The sequence below is a fragment of the Simochromis diagramma genome, unplaced genomic scaffold (genome assembly GCF_900408965.1).
Source record: "Simochromis diagramma unplaced genomic scaffold, fSimDia1.1 OVJJ01000618.1, whole genome shotgun sequence".
In the NCBI taxonomy this organism is placed as follows: Eukaryota; Metazoa; Chordata; class Actinopteri; order Cichliformes; family Cichlidae; genus Simochromis; species Simochromis diagramma.
In genome coordinates this window covers 6,531,861-6,554,978 of record NW_024387423.1, presented here as the reverse complement: position 1 = coordinate 6,554,978, position 23,118 = coordinate 6,531,861, and the positions used below count along the sequence as shown (strand labels likewise).

The following is a 23,118-nucleotide window of genomic DNA, read 5'->3' as shown; positions in this document are numbered from 1 at the left end:
GGCTCTCATCCCCCTCCCCCCTTTCTTTGGCACAAGGAAATACCTTGAATAAAATCCGCTGTGCATTTCCTCGGGAGGGACAATTCTTATAGCTCCTTTGTCTCTCAAGGTGGAAATTTCCTCCAGGAGAAAACTGGCAGACTCGCCCGGAGCACGAGAGTAAACAATTTCTTTGAATTGTGGTGGAGCGACACTGAATTGCAGCCTGTAGCCCTTTTTCAATGTCCTCAGCACCCATGCTGACTGAGTGCAGGTGGCCCAGCTCCTCATGTGGAGAGACAGAGGGCTCACTGGCCACTCCACCGAATATGGCGTTTTGGCGCCCCCTTGTGGTCACAGCGCGAAACATACGCCATTTCGGCGTCCTGTCACCTCTGTCACAGGTGAGCGAGGTGACGGGCTCATCTGCATCATCACAGCCGTGGAAATGCGAGTCTCCACGGGCTGCGTTATAGCAGACGGTGCTCCGTTTTTCAGCATGTTTGATTTTCTCATGTGTTTTGCAACACTCGACAGCGCCCTCGGCAAACTGCCTGGATGCGCGTGTCGGGGCTTTTTTAATACAGAATGCATGAGAGAAGTGCTCGTGAAACGACACTGCGAACTTTGGCTCTCTTTCCCTCTGGCGGGTCCGGTGACAGGAACGCCGGCCCGAGTTAAGCACTCTGTGTGGAACATGTCCCATTGAACTTGCTCTGGAACGGAGCTGGGAGGCGGGAGGGTGGCCCATGAAGGGGGGAAACTGGGTTCGCTCCCGCCTAGAGGAGAGGCTGTCAGGCCGGCCGCTTCTTCCTCCTCACGATCGCGGCAGCGGGGGGAGGAGGAGGGGCCGCTTGAGGTCTGGCCTGGGGAGACTGCTTCCGAGTCCATGGATTCTTAGGGGCCCCGGCAGCCTGGGGGGCTGCTTGCGTCTTAGGCACTTTGGGAATCCTGAAAGCGGGGACCGGGCGAGACGTTGCCTGCGCGAATGACTGGCGCGGCGCTGCTGGGGTGGCGTGCTGGGCCCTCCTCGGCAGGCAGAGTTTCAGAGCCTCATCATCTCTCTTTTTCTCCTCACATCTCTTCTGCATGGATGTAACAGCCGCACCGAAGAGACCGTGAGGGATGACAGGGGTGTCGAGGAGTTCCTCTTTTTCCTTAGTCGTCAGGTTGGTGAGCCCGAGCCAGCGTGCTCGCTCCTGAAGAACCATGAGGCCCATGGCTCTCCCAGTAGCCTGTATGGCTACCTTGTGGAGGCGGAGGACGTGGTCAGTTATAACGCAGATTTCTTCCCACACTGTGGTATCTGTGTTAGCTGTCATGTCCTCTTCTAGCTCAGCTTGGTAAGCCATTAGCATAGAAGAGGCATTGTGGGCTCTTACTGACAGAGCCGCTGCCTTGTAGCACTTATCTGTAAGGCTAGACTGGAAGCGGTCTGTTTTGGAGGGGAGAGATGGGGCCGATGAGGACAGAGACGTCTTCGGGTGAAGATGGCTCGCCACCAACGGCTCCACTTGTGGCATCCGGCGGAGGCCGATAGACTCCATCCCCTCACAATCCAGCAGGGAGCTCCCCACGATGGGGTGTTTCTCGCTGCAAGGTTTTGCTTTCCACGTCACCGCTATCTCATCGAGTAGCTCAGGGAAAACAGGCAACACATGCTTCCCCGTCTTTTTCGCCTTCGGCAATTTCTTACCGTCAAAACGAGACTTTACAACCTCTGTTTGTATGGCGGGCCACGGGATGTTGAGCCTAGCGGCTGCGCGCTTGCACATGTCCTGCATGTCGAGATCCAGGGGAGACGGCGGTGTCGGTTTTTCAACCTCGCCGGTAGCCGAGGGCTTTGCAGCCCAGCTGATGCTAGCCAAGGAGGTGGAATCGTCCTCCTCGCCGTCGTCAGACAGCAGGAGCTCCGAGTCAGCCGACTCATCTCCGTCCTCGTTAGCATCTCCTCCCCAGGTGACTCCAGCATCGCGGAAAAACACACGACCTCCGTGTGCCTCCAGCGACGGGAAAGCGGTCGCGATGGGCTGAGGGTCCGCCTCTGCCCAGCTCGGCCCTGGCGTTGCGGCCAAATCATCGGGCATCTCAGTTTCTCCTTGCGCCGCAGCAGCCTCACACAGCAAAGGGTCGCCGCCCGACAGGTCAGCCTGGCGAGCTAGCCTGCGGCGGAGTAGTTTGCGTGGGAAATCCGCGCAGTGGATACAGTCGTGTGCAGGTGTCAGGGCAGCCTGAGCGTGAGATAAGCCCAGGCATGCCGCACACACGGGGTGTGTATCCCAGGCAGAAATCTTCTTGCCGCAAGGACAAAGTTTTGCAACTTCGTTGGCAGTCGTAGCCATGGTTAGCTAGAGGGTTGCGCACGTTAGCGAGACTGACACTGAGTGCGGAGAATATTGCTATTCCTCGCTAACGTGGGTTGAAAAGTGTTGCTACTTTTCTACAGGTATTGCTACCCAATGTGTAAAACCGCTAGCGTCGAAGGGTATTGCTACCTGATGGTGAAGCTAGGGGTACCTTTATTAGCAAAGTGTTGCTACTTCGCTTTCGGAAAGTATTGCTACTTCCCTGGGTGAAAGTATTGCTACTTGGCACCAGCACTAGCTACAGAACAGTATTGCTACTGCTTGTATGCTAGTGGACAACTGAAAAGCTGGGAACAAAGCGCCCGGCGACCGAGTTGTTCACTCGAATCTGTGGACAGTTTAGCTTTAGCACCCAGTAGCACAGATGTCTACAGGCTTCTGTGAGAAGCGAGAAGAGGTTTTTGAATGACATCTGACGCTATGTCAGCCTATTATATAGGGAGGCACTGGCCCCTCCTGACATGGGCGTCACCTAGCCAGCCTGTAAGGGCTGGCGTAATGGTATTTGAGCTTCTGATGAGGTCACGCAGGAGGCGTTCCCATAGTGAGACACGAAACGAATGCTATGAAAGAGAACCAAGTGTCCATATCATGATTTTAGGTCTTTCCCTGTACTGTAGTCTGTTAGATATTTTGCTTATATAATAGGTTTGCAAAGCGTAAGAAGGTGAGGTGTTCTCTTCAAAAGTAAAGACTACCCCTGTTGAACATGCTTTTCCTTTGTGACTTATTTACATCACTATAACACCCTGGCAAAATCTGGTGACTCTGTCCCCACAACAATGAAGTAAGTAAAATGTATTTATTAAGATACACAGGCAGTCAAAGCGAGGTACACAAAAAGATTAAAGTAAATAAGAGCATTAAGTGCCATAATAGGCAACAGAAAAATACAATAAGACACATTAAAACAGACGAAAGTTTTAAAATAAATAAATAATAATTAAATACAAATTCTCAGTAGAAAGCCTGTTCAAACAAAAACAAAATCCTTAGATGCCTAGTGTTCACACAATATGCAAATAATATGGCTAAATTTATTATCTGTTTGTTTTCTCTCCTGGTCTATGTCCTCACATGTATGTATGTGTTTTATTACAACCAGATTCAGTTATTCTCATTCACGTAATTTTCTCGTTTTTGCTGTGAGCCAGCAGAACGATAAATAGTCACTCTTATGCAGCTCATCGAGGCTAATTTCAAGACATTTTCCAACCTGCTGCTGTGCATTACTAAAATCCATGTGTTACAACAGGGATGTAACAGTGTTGCCTGTCAAAATCAGTAGTACCTAAGTTAAAGAAAACAGATTTGATGTGATGGATGCGACATATAAGATGAAATTTAGAGGCTAAAGGATGTCTTTAGAATTTGCGTAAAGCTAAACATTTTCTTAGCAGGTGACAGTTTGTGGGGGTTTGCTCGTTATGTGCATTTAATCATTGTTTTTAATAAATTTTTAATCAAAGTTAAAAGTATGAGATTTTAAATAAGCTTCCTATGGTCACTTTGAAATTGGGTTTTGCAAGTGACGTGAAAGAAGATTGAAGCGCTCTCTAACAGGACACGTAAAAGCCCATTATTTACATTAGGTACAGACAAGGGAGAAACTTTTGTAATTAGGTATACACGGCAGTTTCCTCCACTGAGGTTGTAGGATTAAAGAAAACCTTTTGCATTTTCTGAAACATTGCATACCACATGTCCTTGAAAATTATTATTTTTACCCCAGTGTTGAATTCTGTGTTTTATGATCCTCTTTGTCTTGGATGGGTTTTACTTTCCCCCCCAGCATATGAGCTACAGAGGTGCCCAGACCCACGGCCGTTTCGTAACGGCATAGTGATCGGACAGGACTACAGCGTGGGGATGACCATATCCTTTGAGTGCCTGCCAGGTTACACTCTTCTTGGAGAACAGTCGCTCACATGTCTGCATGGAATCAGCAGAAACTGGAACCACCCCATCCCCCGCTGTGAAGGTGAGTGCCTTAGGTACCCTCTAAGCTCAGCAGTGTCCTTGCACCAAGTGTCATTCATATGCAGAAAAAAATTGGCACTCGATCTATTCAGTGTCTAAATGTTTCCTATGAATTTCTTATATTTGGTAAATCAACATATTCTGTTTATTCATCTCAAAATGCTCTTTTATGTGTCTGGTTTCAAAATCAGTAGGAAAATATTTAAATATTTGTGCAGCTAACTAAAGTAAAGGTGAAGATTCTTTTCCATTACAAAAAATGTCTTTGTTATTTTAAATAGTTAATTTTATAATAGAATACAGTCTGCTTGTTGTGCTGTCTTTTATTCTAGCACATCAAAGCATGAGACTCACCAGCTATTCAACACTATTTTACTGAACTATAAACTGATGCTTAGCGATTATAATGATACATGGAGCATCTTCAAGTCTTTAATGCAAATCCGAACATGCTGGTCTTTTATGTAATTCTAAAGGAGTCGCCTTAGATGTCACTCAGGTACGCTAAACAATCTTTCATCAGTTAAACGATGCAACAGCAGACTTTATAAGACCACACGATAGTTTTATATTTGCCTTAAAATGTTGTTTTGGTTCTTACATGCTGTATTGCTCCTGTCAGGTTTACAGCACTTCTTTTTTTTATCCTGTGGGTAATGCTTTGGCTCGACTCCTAGTTCAAAGTCAGATTTAAACATCTAAGGGGGTTTGATAGAGGGAGTTTTGCTGTCAAAATCAGTCATCATCATCAACTTCACAACAGCCAGTAACCATTCCTTGCATTTGTGTCTAACAGGTGCATTCTCCCCCCCAGTATCTGGGTGATAACCCAATAACACGTCGTTATGGTTTATTTTATCAACTGTTAGTGGCAATACAACCATAAAAGCTTTTATCACTTGAGGTATGACTGGCTTTCTATTTTTGTCCGACATTGCTTTCTCTCTTCCCTCCTCTAGCTCTGTGTGGTGGGAATATAACATCCATGAATGGCACAATTTACTCTCCTGGACACCCAGCCGAGTATCCACACTTCCAGGACTGCATGTGGACCGTCAGAGTACCCCCTGGGTACGGCATCTACATAAATTTCACCGTTATCAATACCGAGCCAATCTACGACTACATCACTGTGTGGTAAGCCCTCATTTCTCTCTCAGTATGACATTATTTATCAATCATCAGCTAATAGCACTCATGAAACGCATGCTGTTTCACAGAGCTCAATACAGACTTTTTCTTAACTACTTTTTCAGTTTAAAAGATCAGGGAGGGTCTGACCCCACTGACTTTGAGGGAGAGGTATCCTGGACCAGTTGCCAGCCCATCATAGGGTTCACACAGGGAGACAGACATCCACACCTAGGGCCAATTTACATTCACCGGTTAGTCTAACATGCAGGTCTTTGGACTGTTGGAGGAAGTTGTAGTACCTGCAGAAACCCCACACAGACAAACACAGAATGGTGCTAGCCAAATGTCTCGAGACATTCTTGCTGAATAACGAATTAATTTGAGCTTTACAAAGCAAACATGTTTTAAGGCCAGAGGCCAGTTAAGTAAGTTACGTTCACAGCTTATGACAACAACCAGACATGACAACAAATATTGTGAAAATATGTCCTGACATTTACGCCTTTCTTTTACTAACAAAATCTTTTTCCATCCTTCTGTACAACTAGATTGTTTTTATGTGACTAACTAACTAAAAGAAATTCAAGTCTGAATCACTGCGCTCTCTTTCTCTACTCCCCCAAACTTTTGCTTTTACTTTAGATCCCTCAGCAAGTGTACCATAAAAGACAGAAATGTGTATCAGCATGAAAACATCAACTTTGAGTTGCTTGGGATGTCTGTTTACAATTGAGAAACTTTACAGATAGTTGTACGACAGTAAACAATACTACCTGCCTCCTGTCACTCCAGCCACTATCTCCCCATCTCCCCTTTTCCCTGTATCTTTCTGCATCCGCTCTGTTGTCTGAGGCAGTCATAGAGCGGTCCTCATGGGTAATAAGGGAGGGAAATGCCTTCCAGCATCCAGGGCTGCCATTGATGGTATGGGAGGAGGGAGCCGCTGGCACTACTGTTTTCAAATCAAATGGCGCATAAACAATCTGTCCCTTGATGGTAACATTTTGTTTCCCTGCCTGACTGCTGTCTCTTATTTTGTTGATCTCTCGTAAAAGAAACTGCAGTAAGACTTCCAGTATATACAATATTTAAGGTGAACAAATATAACAAAAAAAACATTTAGTGTGATTTAGAAAAGAAAGCCTGGAGCTGCTTGAAAGTGCCAGTAATTAAATACATTTCTCTTGTTAAAAAATAACATTTTTACATAATAGAAAAGTGCTGTCTTCTGGTGCATTTTTTATGCCCAAAGAAAAGTACTGTTTGGGTTGTTTTTGCATGCTAACATGATATTTTACTCCAGACATAGATCACGGCCATGCACCTGCAAGGGTTCGAAAGTTCTCTGTGCTCTCATTAGGGCAGCTGATTCTCTGTTTTAGAGCTGCTAGCTAATGCATGGCTCAGAAATGGCTTCACTGCTAATGACAGCTTCTATTATTACCCCACAGCCATCCACCAATTTGTCTTTTCATCTTTTAGCAGGGGAACATGTTGTCCATAAATGTAGTTTAATGTTGCAGTAGGGATATACAGATTGCTGTCAGTAAATTTCCTGAGAAATCTCAGGAAAAGCCTCTCCTAACTCTAAAGCTAATCCAGTGAGTCAAATAGCAAACCCTAATTACCGTTCAAGATATATAAAGTGTCACAATATCCAATCCAGCGTCTATCTATTCATCCATTTTAGACGCTTTCTCCAGGCTCTACCTGGGGCATCTTGAGGTCCACCCAGGCCTGCTGGAATGTATAAGTATGTTCTGGGTCTGCCTTGGGGTCTCCTCCCAGTCAGACGTGCCGGGTGTCTCTTCAGGGAGGCATGCTAGAGGCTTCCTAATTAGGTATCTGTCTTTCTTTAACTGCCACTTTTCAGGAGAGGTCCACTCAACCAAACAGTTCTAATGCTTTTGTAATGCTGTAACCCCAACCTACGCAGGCTGCTTATGCTAGCTTTCTTTACTCATAAATCAAGAATTTTATCCTGAGGCTGAGCTCCAGCTCAAACAAGATACTTCAGTACACGCCATTCCTTCAGTTCCACACTTCCCAAATCCTCAAAGTGTGACGTTGTCCAAGAGATGCCTTAGACATGGCATCCGTGTAATTAGGATGATGGTTTTTTTTTTTTTTTTATTGAATTGAATTATGCTCAATACATTTTTATATATCTTTGACTCTTGATTGCTGAGAAACATTTTGGAGTCTGTCAGGGGACACGCTGACCTGCTCTTTGATTCCAGCAACTTGTTAAAGCAAACTGGTGTTTAACCAGAAATGATTTTCTGTTTCTGCCTCCCTTCTTTCTCCACCCTTCATTTCTTTCCTTTATTTTCTCCACCTCTATATTTCTGCACTAGGGACGGACCTGACCAGAGCTCGCCCCAAATCGGTCAGTTTAGTGGCAGCTCTGTACAGGAGGGCGTGTCCACCACTGCCAATCAGGTCCTCATCAAGTTCCACAGCGACTTCAGCACCAGCGGCTTCTTTGAGCTACATTATTTCGGTAACGTCTCCTAACTTAAGTGGAGACCTCATGCCTAACCTAAGTCTTCTTAATACCTACTGTCATAGCATTGCTTCCAGCTCTTATGATAAATGATAAATGCAATCTAAAGCTTTTTTTTCTTGCGCTATTAAAACACCCTTTCAAAGAGGAGCTTATTAATAATAAAACGCTCCCTATCTCAACTAAATTAGTGATTGTTTTTTGATGATCATGAACAGTGATAGGTGGCAATTTCTGATCTAATCAAGTTTCATTATGATGGGAGAGACACCGTTTGCCTCTCTTTATTTCTGCCTTCAAATGCGCACACAGCACTCACTCTGTTCAAGGATTCAGTTTGTTTGCCCTTTCCCCAACAGCGTACCAGCTGAGAACATGTCAGCCACCCCCTCCTGTTGCCAACGCCACGATCTTAACAGAAGATGATGAGTTTGAAATAGGTTTGTCTTATTTTATTTGCTTGTTTACCAGCCAGAGACAATGTGAAGTGAAATCAGTTTGCAGTAGGCAGATTATTTGTGTGTGTGTAATTATATATAAGTAACTATGTATACAAACACTGGTATACACATATCTTTTAAATATATGATTTCATTTAAATGAAAAATGTGTTCCTTCTTGCACTTTGCTCTTCGTTTTCATCTTTCTCTACTCGCGTTTGAAATTTTCTATCTATTCATGCTCCGTGCATTAAAGTATTAATTTGAGGGTAAGGCTAATTAGCTCTTCTTATAAGCTGTTTGTATTTTCAGTGTTCATAATTGATTAGGAAAGTGAAGTGGAAGTCGTGTGGCTAGTGGCGGCTTCACTTTCTGTCTTTAAAATTGAGTGTGTGTGTGTGCATGGGCTTCTGCCTAACTTCTATAATGTAATGAAGTGCCTTCAGTATTCTGGCTAGCTAAGGGGATGTCAATCTTCATTACAAAATGTGTTGCTGATTACTGTTTCAAGTGCTGCGACTGAGGAGTTTTTTACTAGCATAGCTTTGTGTGGAAGTATGTGTGTGTTTGTGTTTGAGTTGGACTATTAACAGAAATGTTTTGCACATCCCCTCCTCCTTTGTGTGCACGTGTGTGTGTGTGTGTGTGCGATTACACGTGTAAATGATCTCACAGGGGACATTATTCGGTACACGTGTCAGCCAGGCTTCACCTTGGTGGGCAGTGAGATTCTGACCTGCCGACTTGGAGAAAGGCTACAGATGGATGGACCTCCACCAGTCTGTCAAGGTTGGTTTCATTCAGAGTGACTTGGAGTCTTTGGGTATGTTTAAAATTTTTCTGTGTTTGATTTATTTATTTATTTATTTTTTTGCATTTGTGTTTGTGTGTTTAAGTGTTCCTCACAATGTGTGTACACATTCCCCCCACACATACATATATATGTGTATGCAAACCTGTTCATGTTACGTGGTGCTTGACACCACAGTGCTCAGGTTGGTTACACCCACTGATGCATTATTTGACAGACTGCCAGCAGAGCCTCGTCCAGCAGGCACCAGGTGGCAAAAAGCAGCTCTATTCCAATTTATCAAGATTCAGAGTAACAATACTACTGATCCAAGTCCATAGACTGCCATTTGCGTACAACCAGCAGTTTTACTGTAGTGGGTAAGTTTGAAACCAATTACAGATCAGCAGGTTTTCACATGCTGTAAAAACAGATATTCTACCCCTACGTAACGGTCTCATGGGTTTGATTGATGTTTGCTTACCCATAATTCTTTTGAAGATGGAATTACAAACGAGGAGCAAAGTAAAAGAAATTCCTGTCGCCTGCATCAAAGATTTTGTTTAGACAAAACAACAAATGCCTTCAGCCTCCCTGTCGTGCCAGTAAATCTCTGCTCCACACAACAGAGCACTCTGAAACCTTCTATCCCCTGTGGTTAGACATCTTTTGAAGTGCCCTGAAGTCCTTTGTCTACAAGTCTTGACTTGATGAGCATTTCTGTCTTTGTCTAGAAACAGTGAGTAATCGCATCGGACTTGTGATCAAGGCATGACAGATGCTTGACAAACCTCAAGCCTGCATTCATAAAGCAACGTAGAGAACGACTAGTCATTTGGAGCCTATTTGCTTATCCCTGGCTGTTGTTACTTGATGCCTGACTTGATATCTTTGTTTTCTCCCTGCTGTGATTTTGCTGCTAACTCTGTGTTCAGAATTTGACTGACTTTAATTTTAAATTATTACTTGGTAGGTTTCCACAATAAAAACACAGCAACAGCAAAGATTAGGCTCAGCAACTGTTTGATCCAAGATACGTAAACCTCAGATTTTCTTGTGTTTTTCTATCCAAATCAGCCACACAAACATCTGTCAGTAGGTAGCTCAATTAACATAGGCACAAAGGTGAGGGACCTGAAAAATGATAATTTGAGTTGGAATTATTTAAGATGGACAGATGTGTTTGTGTGCAAAGAGAACAAACCACCTTCACTTGTGGTGTACTGGGCTTACCTAGCATTTTTCAGTATATTAATAATTTACAAAAGCACAAGCAGCATGAAGTTGAGCAGCATGTTATAAGCTTATTAGACATGCTGGAATAAAGGGGATGTGAAACAAAGCTTGATTGCTTATTTCATCCGGGTAGGTATGGCATATAGATCTCTCTTCACCAAATCTTTTATATGTCCTGTATGAGTCCTTATATCACATTATGTCAACATGAAGGGTATCAGCAACAAGCAATATGTTAAAACAGCTGATTTCCATCAATATGAATAAACTGATAAACTTCGCTAGTGCCAAAAGAGGGCATTCAGTCACTTTTTGAGTACTGGGCAATATTTCAAGCCATCTCACCAAGGCTGGTCGGCCAGCTCACCTTGTCATGTGTTACTGACTACACAGAGCTCTGCCAAGAGCAGCTAGCTCATAGCATCAGAAATTCACACATTGCACTTAAAATATTTTCACAGGTTTTAATTTGAGCGACTACAGTTGACTACAAAACACGTTGGGACTATTCAAGTAGTACACAATAATTCACATTGCTGTTTGAGAAGCGCTAAAATATTTTTGTGTTGGACAGCAAATGCTCTCATTCATCATAAAACATCTAATGTAAATACTGTACTTTGCCAGAAAAGTGGATCTGCTTAGTCACCTAAGCTAAACCAAGCTATTTGCTATTTGCTAAACTATATTAATTTTGCTGAGAGAATGTGCCCATACTCTGGTACAATGCAAAAAGCTGCAGAGGTGTTAAATCAACATCTTTAGAGTGTTCAAATGTGTCAGTGATTGCAAGTCATTTGTTCAGACTCTCCTTAAATCTTGCTTTGAGCGTCATATTAGCATAGTTAAGATAGCTGTAGAGTGACTAATTTATTATGTGACATTTTCATGGATTGCCTTTTCATTATATTCAAGAATTCATCTTACCGTGTTGGATACGGTATGTCTTTGTGCCACCTCTAGCATGAAACTAATTGCTCTCCTTGGGACATGTAAAGTTGAACTTAATTTGAGTTGACCTGCTATTCACATCCAAGGGACTGCCACAGTAAACTTGCATAGGAGCCACTTCTTGTCAGAGCTTGCCGAAAGGGCAGGAAAAAGAATTCTCATGTGCTCTCTGTATTCCGCTTTTGTTTGCTGTCAGCCTCTATGTTAATTGTAATTTTATGCTTTTAAGATAACACTGTAATGTCCTTGTATGGCTATGCAATTTAACCCCTAAATATGCTTGGCTTTTAAGATATTTCCCCAAGCTCTGTTTTTATAAAAGCCTGTGAGGAAGGTCAAACATTTTCTTAAATCAAGGGTAGAGCCACCATTGAGTTGACTGCTGCGTTGGTTAAACCATCTGCCACACTGAGGTTTAGTGTAACTCAATAAATGTTGTCGTATTGCGCCTGCTGTCACATTTGTATAGATGTTTGAGGAACACAAACGATGCACTAACCTCGTCTTTGCAATACGTACCAAAACTTTTTTGTGCGACATTAGTTTATACATAACCCTGGGTGTCATTGGCATTCAATATGTGCAACTTTCTGAGTGAAATCAGCAATGTTGTAGTTTTCCACAAGGTAAAACATCTGTGGAAGATATAATAGCTGCTGTTGGCTAAGCTTAAACAAATGATGTTAGCCTGCATGCTACTTAATGCTGACTCCAGGTAAGGTGGAGGTTAAATTAGGGCTACATGCCTCTTAAATTAGAAAACATATGTCACTGTGTTTTGTTTACTGGGTATTTAGTGTATTTTTTTTCATGATCATTTTGAAGTGTACATATATATTTTTCAGCCAGTGTCTCTATAATCACTCACAGTAGGATACAGTGCTCGACATTTGTACTGCAGCCAAATCACCATGAATGCATTTTATAAACCTATTTCATAAAAGGCATCTGTAAAAGTATGTGGTTTCTAAAATGTTTTGAAGCCTCTCGTGACTCAGATTTTAATCCCTACCTGCAAGTTTCAGGCAAAGCAGTTTAAACCGCAACTGTGCTCAGTGGATGGACGTGTTTGTTGCTTGGCAACAACTTTAGTTTAATAAAGAAGGATTGGAGGCTCAATTATTTCAATAACAAGCACTTACCAGCTATATTGTTCTATTTACTGTGCATTAGATCTTATCAGGTGAGTCTGTTTTGTCTGCATCTTAAAGCGCTCCAACATGTGGAAATGCCAGAGGCAAATGGGAATTTGTGCAGTGTATGAACAGTTTTCGGGCTAGTAACTCCAGAGTAGTTAGTAGGAAGAAGTTGTAGAATTGAAATTAGCAAATTGCTTATAACAATAGTTTTTTATGATTTTCCTGGAACTGTGAAGGCTCTGTAACAAGTATACCGCTGGTATCAGTAAAGCAGAGGCTGCTGCTGGCAAACAGTTCCATGAATTGATGTAACTGCATCAACTAAAGACCCCATTGAACTCCATATTTCCAGCGAGAGTCATAACTCTTATGTTAAAATGGAGCGCTACAGACTTAACTGTATAGAAATGTATGCAGTGTTATTTCTTTTTGAAGTGTGCATTCTTCAGAGGTTTTTAAATAGCTGTTTGTAATGAACTGTAAATAGAAAACAGACCAAATATGACTGATTGACCTTTGTCCTGACTCACCACCCACTACTGTGTAATGTGCCCTTAGGTCGCATTAGCATTCTGGGTGTGAGGAGAAAAATAAGTGCTTGTGGGAGCCGTGGTTTTGTAGTTCTGCTTTTGTGCCCTGTAAAACAAAACGCATGCTTTTATGTCATTCCAATCTACTTGTTGTACATTTTTAAAATAATTCATTTACACATTGCTCTTTGTCTTTGCCTATTAGAGCGCACATAAATATACCACGCTAAGCTAAGTAGGATGCATTAAAATGAAGGAATATTCCAAAACACAACAGGAAATAACAAAAGTATAGAACCATATAGATTCTGTGTCTTATAAACAGCCAAAGAATAGTAGTGAAGAAAGATTGCTAGTTCACAATAATTTTTTATGTTAATTTATTTTCGAAATAGATTGTGCTGAGATTTGATGCCACCCTAATGAATACCATCAGTGTATTTATGAATATTGATTTAGCTGTGTACAAATATTTACACATTTAATATATTTGTTGTTCAGATGATTTAAGGAGAAATTCTTCTTGAACTTTGTGCCCACAGAGAGCTCTTTTTTTTTAAAGAAATGTATTGTTTCGTTGAAAATAACTGGCTTAAGCTCTTTTTGGGATCATATGTGCCTGTTATCTTTGAGCCGAAGGCTATTGCAGTTCAGCCAGTTGAAACTTTAACAATGAGTCACCAGCGGGAATATTCATACTGCTTTGTGTTACAATTCTCTGCTTCTGATGTATGTCCGATGCTTTCCAATGACCTTTTCATCTGGAACAGTCGTTTGCATTAACCTTTTGTATGCATCATGTTTCTTCACTAGTGGCCCAGAAGAGAAACTTCTGTTACTCAGAGAAAAGGAAAAGAGAGAAACAGGACTGTCATTATTTCAGACATGCCAGCCTACAGGAAATGAAGGGAACGTTCTGACCTGATACACACGGAATCCTACACACACACACACACACACACACACACACACACCATTTTTCCATACAAAGTTAGCTGTCTCACCTGCTGAGTATTATTTGATGGATTGATATCAGGGGAGCCTGGTGACAACGGCAGACTCACAAGCTCACCCCTAAGGTGCAATATCACTCTGGCTCAAATGTAATTGTTTCAGGACTACTTATTTTTACAATATCATTTCTACTGTCACAGTGAAGCATCTCTATCTTCCCTTCATCCATGTCTTACTGCATCTCAAATTTTTTCCTCTGCCTCTCGTTTTCTGCCTCTACTTTTCATCTTCCTTCCACCCTCTGTTGCTTCTTCTCATTTTCTCTGCCAATTCTTTTTCCTCCAACAATCTCACCTTTATTTTGTTTCTGTTCCCACCAGTCCAATGCCCGGCCCACGAGGTCCGTTTTGACTCAACAGGAGTAATCTTAAGCCCGGGCTATCCTGATAACTACCCCAATCTTCAGATGTGCTCCTGGCTGATCAACGTGGAGAAGGGCTATAACATCACTTTGCACTTTGAACTCTTCCAGACAGAAAAAGAGTTTGACATCTTGGAAATTTTTGATGGTGGGTAAAAAACTTTGTGTTCTTTTGTTTTTTAATAAATTACTGAAATTATAAACAGGCAATCGGCTAATAGAACATCAGCCACTAGCACACATGCTGTTTGTCATTGCCTTTAGGTCCCAACATCTACAGTCAGAGCCTCTCATCACTCAGTGGTGATATTGAAACACCCTTCAGCCTGAACACCACAGGCCACCAGCTCCTCCTGCGCTGGTCCTCCGACCATGGCACCAACCGCCGCGGCTTCCACATCAGATATGTGGGTGAGTATCAAAGTATGTATCCAGTTTATAATCATTCTCTATTTTTTTACTATGCTATTTGGTTTTATTTTATGTTGACCTGCAGACGAGTGATAAGAGCCATGGGTCTACAATTTGGACAGTTGAAAATGTAATAACACTAAACAGAGACAGATGTGTATGAACCTCAGCTGTAGCTACTTGAAATGGCCGTGAATACAATATGGCCCAAGGATTTTTATCACTGTGTGCTGTGTTTTCTATTGATTTATTTATTTTTTTAATATGCAGTCAGTTTACAAAAACAATTTCCACAGCTAATAGCTCGCAATAGGCGCTCACGGGGAAAAAAAGCACGAGGCTGGAAACCAGTCACTAAAGGGCTGCGTGCAGCTTTGCACGTCTAAAATTACAAAAGGCTTGAATTCTTAATTGGCTCTTTAATAAAGCAAGTGCTGCTAAGCAAGAGCAGCATAGCGATCTTTTCTTTCATTTGAAATGCATCAATAACAACACAAAAAAAGCACAAAAGACATTCATTTTTCATGGTGTCTGTCCATTAACTTTAATGCATGAGAGTGTTCCTGTGAAAGCAAGTTGGTGTGATGAATTTTGTAAAGAAAGCTCCTCCTTGACTTGATTGACTTTAATGGGAACTGACTCAAACTCCAGCATGTGTCCTTTCGTCTTAAATCCCTGCTATCGCCAAGTCATGTTGATTTGAGGGAATGGTTGACAGCGTTTTTTGAAGCACGCAGCCCTCCCTCCCTCAGCTTTTTGTGTCACATGGGCCATGAGATGGTCATATTCGAGAAATCGAATTTACCTTTTTGTGTTCAATGGACTGTAAGATCGGAGGAAGGAAGGCGATGGGAACAAATGCAGAATGCACCAACGCTGCATGTGTTAAAAGCAAATTGAATATGTGCATGCCCATAAGCCAAAATGGGATGGTAATAATGTGATAGGTGAGGGCTTCCTTTGCTGCGTGGTGCATAGCCCAAGTTCTAAATAGACGTGACACTCCTCGGGCGGTTCCCCCCTCATTATTGTTCTGCATTGAAAATGGAGCCTCGCTGTAACGAAAAATGTTCATCAGTTTTTCTCTAGAGGTGTTTTGCTAATGCCTCTCATCCTTTCCTCTTCTTTATTTACCCTTCTCTCTCTTTTCTTTCTTCGACTTCATCCTCGCCTTCTTTCTTGGCTCTCTCTTCTATTTGCCTTTGCTCTTTTTCCCCCCACTTCCCCTCCCCTGCTTTCTCCTCTATCATAGCCATGTACTGCAGTACTCCAGACTCTCCACAACATGGCTTTGTAGTGAGCCAGACCGGGGGTCATCTAAACAGCGTGGTGCGCTGGGCCTGCGACAGGGGGTACAAGCTCATTGGAAAGGGCACAGCTGTGTGCAAGAAGACCACCTATGGCTACTACGCCTGGGATGCGCCAGTTCCTGCATGTCAAGGTGAGCTCATTGGCTCTGGCATGCTTTTATTTCCTCCTTTAGCCTGCCTCTCTACCCATTCTTCTGGTCACTGCCTCTGTACCCTTAGTCTCAACAGCCAGACAGGCAGGCGCTTAAAGCACCTAAGTGTCTGAGCCCAAGCCTTCTTCCTGTGTTGTTAGCAGCTGAACTGAAACCAGCCTGATTGAGAGCCCAGAGTCCTGTCAGGTGGAAAGGAAAAAGAAATCAATCCTCCCTTCTTCTGTCAATTTCCACTTCTTCAAATTACTTTGGCTAACTTGCCATTAGGATGCAATGTCCTCTGCTGTTCTGCCTTACTCAACTAATTGGGTTCTTCAGCGTGCATACGTGGAATATGTGCATTTACGTGCACATGATTGCATGCGCTAGCACAGACACACACATATACACATGCTCAGGCAGCATTAATATCAACAGATGGTGTGCTCAATTGCATTTCATCAAGATGCAGTGAAATGAAAATATGTATGTCATGTACTTTAAATGATTTAAAAACACTTCACACGTGTGATTGATTCCATCAGTTTGTTAATTGCACACCGCTTTTCCAAAGCACAAACTCAAATTTGGCTGCAGATGAACTGATACATTCATACAGATGTTGTCCATCTGTTATTTTATGCAGTGGCCAAGATCACATTACAGCATGTTCAAGCTTTCATTCTGTCTGAAGCAGGATACCTCGGAGAATCCACGGTGTATTAATCCATCAGTTTTGCTCATAGAAAGAGCAAAGGCTCAAAATAATTACCAGGCCCTTTAACCACCTAAGCTTTGATGATCGCACTTCAAACACCAACATTTTTCATCTGCAGTGTGGAAAACTTTTTAGTTGTTTTGATTAGTATCCGCCAAGTTACAACTAAGCAGTACTCAGATGAATGTCAATTGATAGTCTCACACGGTGTTGACGGGCATTGTAATGGCTCCATGCCACGTTGGCAGATTCCTACCTTTGATGCTTCACAGTATGCAATTATCATCGCAGCTCTGTGGTTAGATATGTGTCTTTGCATAACCGTTTCTGTTTAGTGCGGCCCTTCAGATGTTAGGTTTCCTGGCTCAGTTCAGTGTGTCCGACCCAATGATGAGCACCTTAAAGTCTCTTTGTTCAAGTGTTTTGTTTGGTCTGAGCTCTGTGCAAGTTTAACATTGCACTTACTTCCAAGGACACAATGCTGTGCAGAAGCTTTTCGGCACATTCGAGTGCTTTGTACGCCTGCATGTCAGGAACAGTTTGTGTTGGAACCAGTCACTTTTTTGGTTGCACTTGTCATTTTAATGACTTTGTTATACATCATTAGTGTGTTTTTAGATTCCCCACTGAGTCACAGTGAAAATAAGAGGTTTTAATTATTAAGTACTTTTGTATAATTTGGCATAATTGAATAGCTGTTTGGTCATTCAGATGACTTCTTTCTTGAATAGCTTCTTATAAGAACAGTGTAATATTTATGTGGGACTTCAATTTTCATAACCTCCCTGCAGTGTGAATACTTTCACTCTGAGACAGCCGAATGCAATTTTCCACAAGTGGTCAGTCCTAATTTCTTTGATTTCTGCCAAGTGAAAGGACAGTCTTGTGCATTAAGAGGTCTATAATATGCACAGCAATCAAATAATTTAAGTGTCAGTGTACCACAAGGGTTCTTACATTACAATTCTAATGTACACTGGGTAGGTGTGGAACCTTCTGAGTACTAAATGTTAAATTCTTTCTTTTGGACTCCTACATATTAAGGCTGTCACCCTTCAAAAAGCTAATAAAAATGTAACAATAAATTAAAATTCCACACAGTTAGTGCACCACAAAGAGGTTGCACTGGTGGGAGCACAAACATATATATTTTTCTTTGCAAAATTGAAAAATAGTGATTATATATGAATGCCTACCATACCTGTGTTCACCAGGCATCTATCTAGTATGTCTCTTGTACTGTGCATAAACATGTGGGTCGACCATTGTCCTCTTGCTGCCTGCAGCTGTGTCATGCGGTGTGCCCAATGCGCCAGCGAACGGAGGTGTGCTCACTGCTGATTACTCCGTCGGCACACGGGCGACCTACTTCTGTAACGGCGGTTACCGGCTCTCCAAAGAGCTGACGACCACAGTCTGCCAGCCAGACGGCACCTGGAGCAATCACAACAAGATACCCCGATGCTTTGGTGAGTAGAGAGGAAGCCTTGGAAAGATGGAAGGGGAGGGGAGCGCAGAGGAGAAAATAGTGATTTGGAGAAATGAGGTTGCAAAAAAACCTTGCAGGATTTTTTTTTTTCTGTTCATAAAAACATTTAAAAATTGTCATATTGTCTGTTGCCTCCACTCAAAGGCGGCCAAATATATGAGAGCCAAAAGAAGATAAAGCTATGAGACACAGTTTGGTTTTTTTTGTTCTTTAATTGGAGGCAGTACAAGTTGGAGTTTGAGATCGTCTGGACAGCAGGTAAAATATCAAAACAGGTTTCTCCAAAATTGGACGGCAATGGAAGGAGTTAATGTAATAAGGACTGCAGTCATAAAAACATGCAAGTTGCAGTTTCCTTACAAAAATCCCAACTTGTTGGGTCATGATAAGATGCATGGACGAAAGGGGGAATAATGCTTGAAAGGATCTCTGCAGCTGGCGCTGGGTAAGTCTTTTCACATGCCAGTGCAACTCCTCCAAGTTTGAAAGTCAGTGCAAGGAGTGATTGACAGCATTGTTTTCTGTTGAGACCACTGTTTATTCCCTGCTGTATGTGTGTCTCACAGTGAAAAGGGAAACAGAGTTTGTTTTGAAACTCATTTGGTTTTAGAAAGTGCCAATTCATAAATAGCTTTGTTGTGGAAGAACATTTGTATAACTGCAACACATGGATTAGTTTATGCTGCTGCTTTGCGGTGTGTGCATAAGGGATAAAAAAATTATACAAAAGTCAATCCATTGGAATAATCCAAAACTCCCGTAGTAACTGCCCATAAAATAATTTTTATTTTATTTTTTTTTCAGTGATGCCGTGCCCCAGTCTTAGCCCGTTTTCCCTCGATCACGGGAAATGGAGGATTGTCAATGGCTCGCACTATGAGTATGGGACGAAAATAATCTTCACCTGCAACCCTGGATACTATCGTGTGGGCCCCGCCCACATCCAGTGCCTCGCAAACGGAGTGTGGAGCTGGAGGAACGAGAGGCCTCGGTGTAGAAGTGAGTGACTTTGGTTGCAGCAACACAAAATATGCAGCGCTTGTGCATCTCACAAATTAATAAGTGGGGAAAGGAAAAAATGACAAAGCCAAAAAAACGGGATGAACGTAGAACTGAGCCAAAAGAATAATATTCCCAGAAATGAACTCCGCTTTCCTGTGGTTCATTCTCGCATTATCTTGTAAAAAAGACATTCATCGGACAGACACGTAGCACGAAATGCCACTTCACAAACTCGCTGAGCACGTCTGTCGATTCATTGAATAAATGGAATAGAAAGCATTTTAACATTGTCATCGAGCCAAATTGAAAAATCCATGTCCCGCCTTGCCTTGGGTACACTAGATTCATAGAATGTGGGTTACGAGACTTGAAGACTGAATACCTTATTCACAGCTCAGTTAATCACCAGCTCAAAGACTCACTTTTGTGCTCTTCACTTATTGCTGTCTCAGCTTAGGTTAGATATTGTTTATTACGAGAATCGGAAATAAAAGCTTTTCATCGCTGCCATGGGAACTACTTTTAGAGAAGCTAAAAGCTGAATAGGTAGTGTAATGTGAAAAGGTGATGCTAGCCAACATGATGAAAGATGGTGGGACAAAGGCAAACCATCATTATCCTCCCCATGAAATGGTACAGGTCACTCTTTTAACGCATTAAGATTGGCAAGATGGGCGTAAATGACTGTGCTCTCCCATTGACTCTGAAGATGTAAGCCAACTTCTATCTCTTTATTCTTTCTCTTGTTCTCTCTTGCTCATTCTCCCGGTGCCTCCTTCATCTTTTTGCTCTTCCTTTTCTTTTCCTCCTTACTCTTCATCTCTTTGCAGTCATTTCCTGTGGCGATCTTCCCACTCCTCCTAATGGGAAGAAAATTGGGACCCAAACTACCTTTGGAGCATCAGCCATTTTCAGCTGTAACCCTGGCTATGTTTTAACTGGATCTACAGTTAGAGAGTGTCTCCTGTCTGGCCTTTGGAGTGGAATGGAGACTCAGTGCATGGGTAAGCCAGGTTTACATGTTGTCTTTAACTTTTTAAGCACATCCTTGACCTAGGTCAAAAACTGCTGGCACTCTGCTTTGGCAGAGTATGAGCTGGGTTTTTTCTTCTTTTCTTTTTTTTTTTTTGATTGGGCAAACATGTCCAGAATAGAACCAGATGGGGAAGCAGAGGGTGGCTATAATTGCCTCTGTTGCCAAGTGTGTTTGGCAAATAAATGTAAAGCATTAAGACGATATCATTGATGATACCATGTTTGTCATCATGCTGCGACTCAGTGATGCCACTGGAACACATCAGACTGTTTCAGACCTTGTAGAGATTATGAGGTCAAATTTGCTTTTTACTACCAACGATGGTGTATCTGGAAAAATATATTAACTTTGTGAGTCTGCGTGTTAGTCTGTGAAGACGCTGATACCAGAACAGAGTAACAGTGCAAGGTGCAACAAATAAATAACTGTAGTTGAGTTCAACAGTTAAAGTATGATCCGAATGATCGATAGATACTCAAGGGATAAATGTCAGTGTACAGTGTTGTCTTGAGAAGTCTTGAGTTTCTTTACATTTTGCAATGAAATTGAAAATGGGTGTAGTGATTTAATTAAATATGTAAAACATACATGGGGCAAAAACAGAGATTGTACAATTCTAGTGAGCTTAAAAGTGAATATTTGGTATGATCACCTTTATTCTTTATGCTTTTTTTGGATAAGTCACAGGTCAGTGTTAAATGGATTAAGAAGAAAAAAAACCCATCCCTCTGAAAATGGTCAGGTCCAAGGACTGGGCTGAAAATGTGTCCAAAGTAAAACTTTAAAAGACCTTCAGAAAACCTGGAAAACTACTTGCTCAAGACCACTTCAAACATTACAAGAAACTCTTGAGTCTTCAAAAGCAAAATATAAAGATATTAGGTTTGGCTCAGGACTTTTGCACAGCACTGTATTGATGGATTTGTTATGGTGTGATCCCATTAGAAGATGGTCTCTAAGGCATATGTGCAAGCACTTTTATCAAATACCTTTGTTAAAAGTGCTTGGAGCAGGTTTCTGTAGAGTATAAAGTAAATCCTGTCCTTGTGAAACTTGAAACGTGAGAGCAGCTGAAGAGCCACAGCTTCTGTCAAAATGTAAAACACTTGCTAAGCTGCACTAGTAGAATTTGTATACAGTAAACAGGGACAGCATGCTACTGCTTAGCTTAGCATGGCTCATCACAGCTCTGTACATTCAGTCCTGCCCAACAGCAGAATGTGAATATTTGCCTCACAGATGTATTATATTAGTCGGTTAGCGGCAGAGTTGCAGAGCAGTCCCAGCTCAGCTCAAGATTGGTTCAGTTCATTAGAAGGAGGGCACCTTTAGCTTGTTTAGCGATATGACTGACAGGGTTAACATAGCCAGGGACCTTTCGGGATAGTTGCCTACTTCAGCACGATCTTCACAGAATCTGGCTGCTCTCAAATAGAGTGTGATAATAAAATGCTCGGCTGAGCTTCTGGGTGCAGGAGTGAATTAGGGAAATCAGACTCACAGTCAGGGGCAATATCCCAGGTTTTAAGTGGCAATGCAAATCTCAGCAAGATTCCTGCTCTCTGAAAGGGATTTATTGTAGCTGAAAGTAATACGATTATGTGCATGAGCATATTGCGCAGATTTTAAGTTTCACATGCGTTTCTCTGTCTACTGTCGATGAGGACGGCAAAGTTATCACTACAAGTGCAGCTGATTATACAAATTTAGAAATGGAAACTCAGAGATAATGAGCTGAAAAATGCTTTCCAAATTCCAATATGTTTAGCTAATACTCTAACTGGTTTTGTTGGACCACAGTATAATTCCAAGATCTTTAAAAAGACCAATTTAGTCGTGTCGTTTTATGATAGTGTTGTTAAAGTTATTCAAACATGGTAACACAATTAAAATCGTGTTTCCACCCTGCAGCTATCATTTGTCAGTTCAGCGGGAGCCACTTGAGGCTTTTCATTCTCCAATACATACAAATGATAGAAAGTTGAACTCGAGCACTGAAGCACCACATGAATGATTGAGGAAAAGCAAAAACTGAGCCTCCTTATTATCAGAGTTTTATAAATCTCTCTGACTGATGCTGAAGAATCGATTGATCTGTCTGAAAAAGATGTGTAAATATTTAATAAACATATTTATTGTATTCTTTTTTCCACCACCCTACAGCCGGTCATTGTGGCGTTCCAGAGCAGATTGTGAATGGACAGGTGATTGGAGAAAACTATGGTTACAGAGACACGGTGGTTTACCAGTGCAACCCTGGATTTAGGCTCATTGGCTCCTCAGTACGAATCTGTCAGCAAGACCACAGCTGGTCTGGACATCTGCCAGTGTGTATCTGTAAGTACTCTAACACAATCTGTAAAGAGAGCAAGGTTTGATTGCAATTAAAAATATATATATATATATATATTTATTTGGGGGTGTAAATCTGAATTCAGATGGACAGGTTTCTTTGCGTTTAATTCACGTGAGTGTCTGACAACACAGCCTCCTGCCTCGGTGTTGATTGCTTGTCGCAGGCATGGCAGGCATTGTTTGCATGAAAATTTGAGCACAATACAGTCAAATGAATAAAACCTTGGCGGATGTGCAGGC

At 42.0% G+C, this 23,118-nt stretch overlaps 1 protein-coding gene across 9 annotated transcripts in view; it reads left to right on the top strand.

Annotated features, from left to right (window-relative positions):
• Positions 1 to 23,118, top strand: part of LOC120722328 (CUB and sushi domain-containing protein 3-like) — a 249,206-nt gene that overhangs the window by 175,013 nt on the left and 51,075 nt on the right. For 6 of the 9 annotated variants that reach the window (XR_005693406.1, XR_005693405.1, XM_040013298.1 and 3 more), the window contains 12 exons: positions 4,138 to 4,326; positions 5,285 to 5,462; positions 7,817 to 7,962; positions 8,325 to 8,405; positions 9,081 to 9,194; positions 14,386 to 14,574; positions 14,691 to 14,849; positions 16,090 to 16,278; positions 18,283 to 18,465; positions 19,290 to 19,484; positions 20,318 to 20,491; positions 22,687 to 22,860. Coding sequence is in view for 7 of the 9 variants with exons in the window: in XM_040013298.1 (XP_039869232.1) it covers positions 4,138 to 4,326; positions 5,285 to 5,462; positions 7,817 to 7,962; positions 8,325 to 8,405; positions 9,081 to 9,194; positions 14,386 to 14,574; positions 14,691 to 14,849; positions 16,090 to 16,278; positions 18,283 to 18,465; positions 19,290 to 19,484; positions 20,318 to 20,491; positions 22,687 to 22,860 (1,971 nt within the window). In the remaining 2 variants the exon portion in view is untranslated. The remainder of the gene's footprint in view (positions 1 to 4,137; positions 4,327 to 5,284; positions 5,463 to 7,816; positions 7,963 to 8,324; positions 8,406 to 9,080; positions 9,195 to 14,385; positions 14,575 to 14,690; positions 14,850 to 16,089; positions 16,279 to 18,282; positions 18,466 to 19,289; positions 19,485 to 20,317; positions 20,492 to 22,686; positions 22,861 to 23,118) is intronic. The other 3 variants (XM_040013302.1, XM_040013299.1, XM_040013297.1) reach the window with 1 other exon arrangement.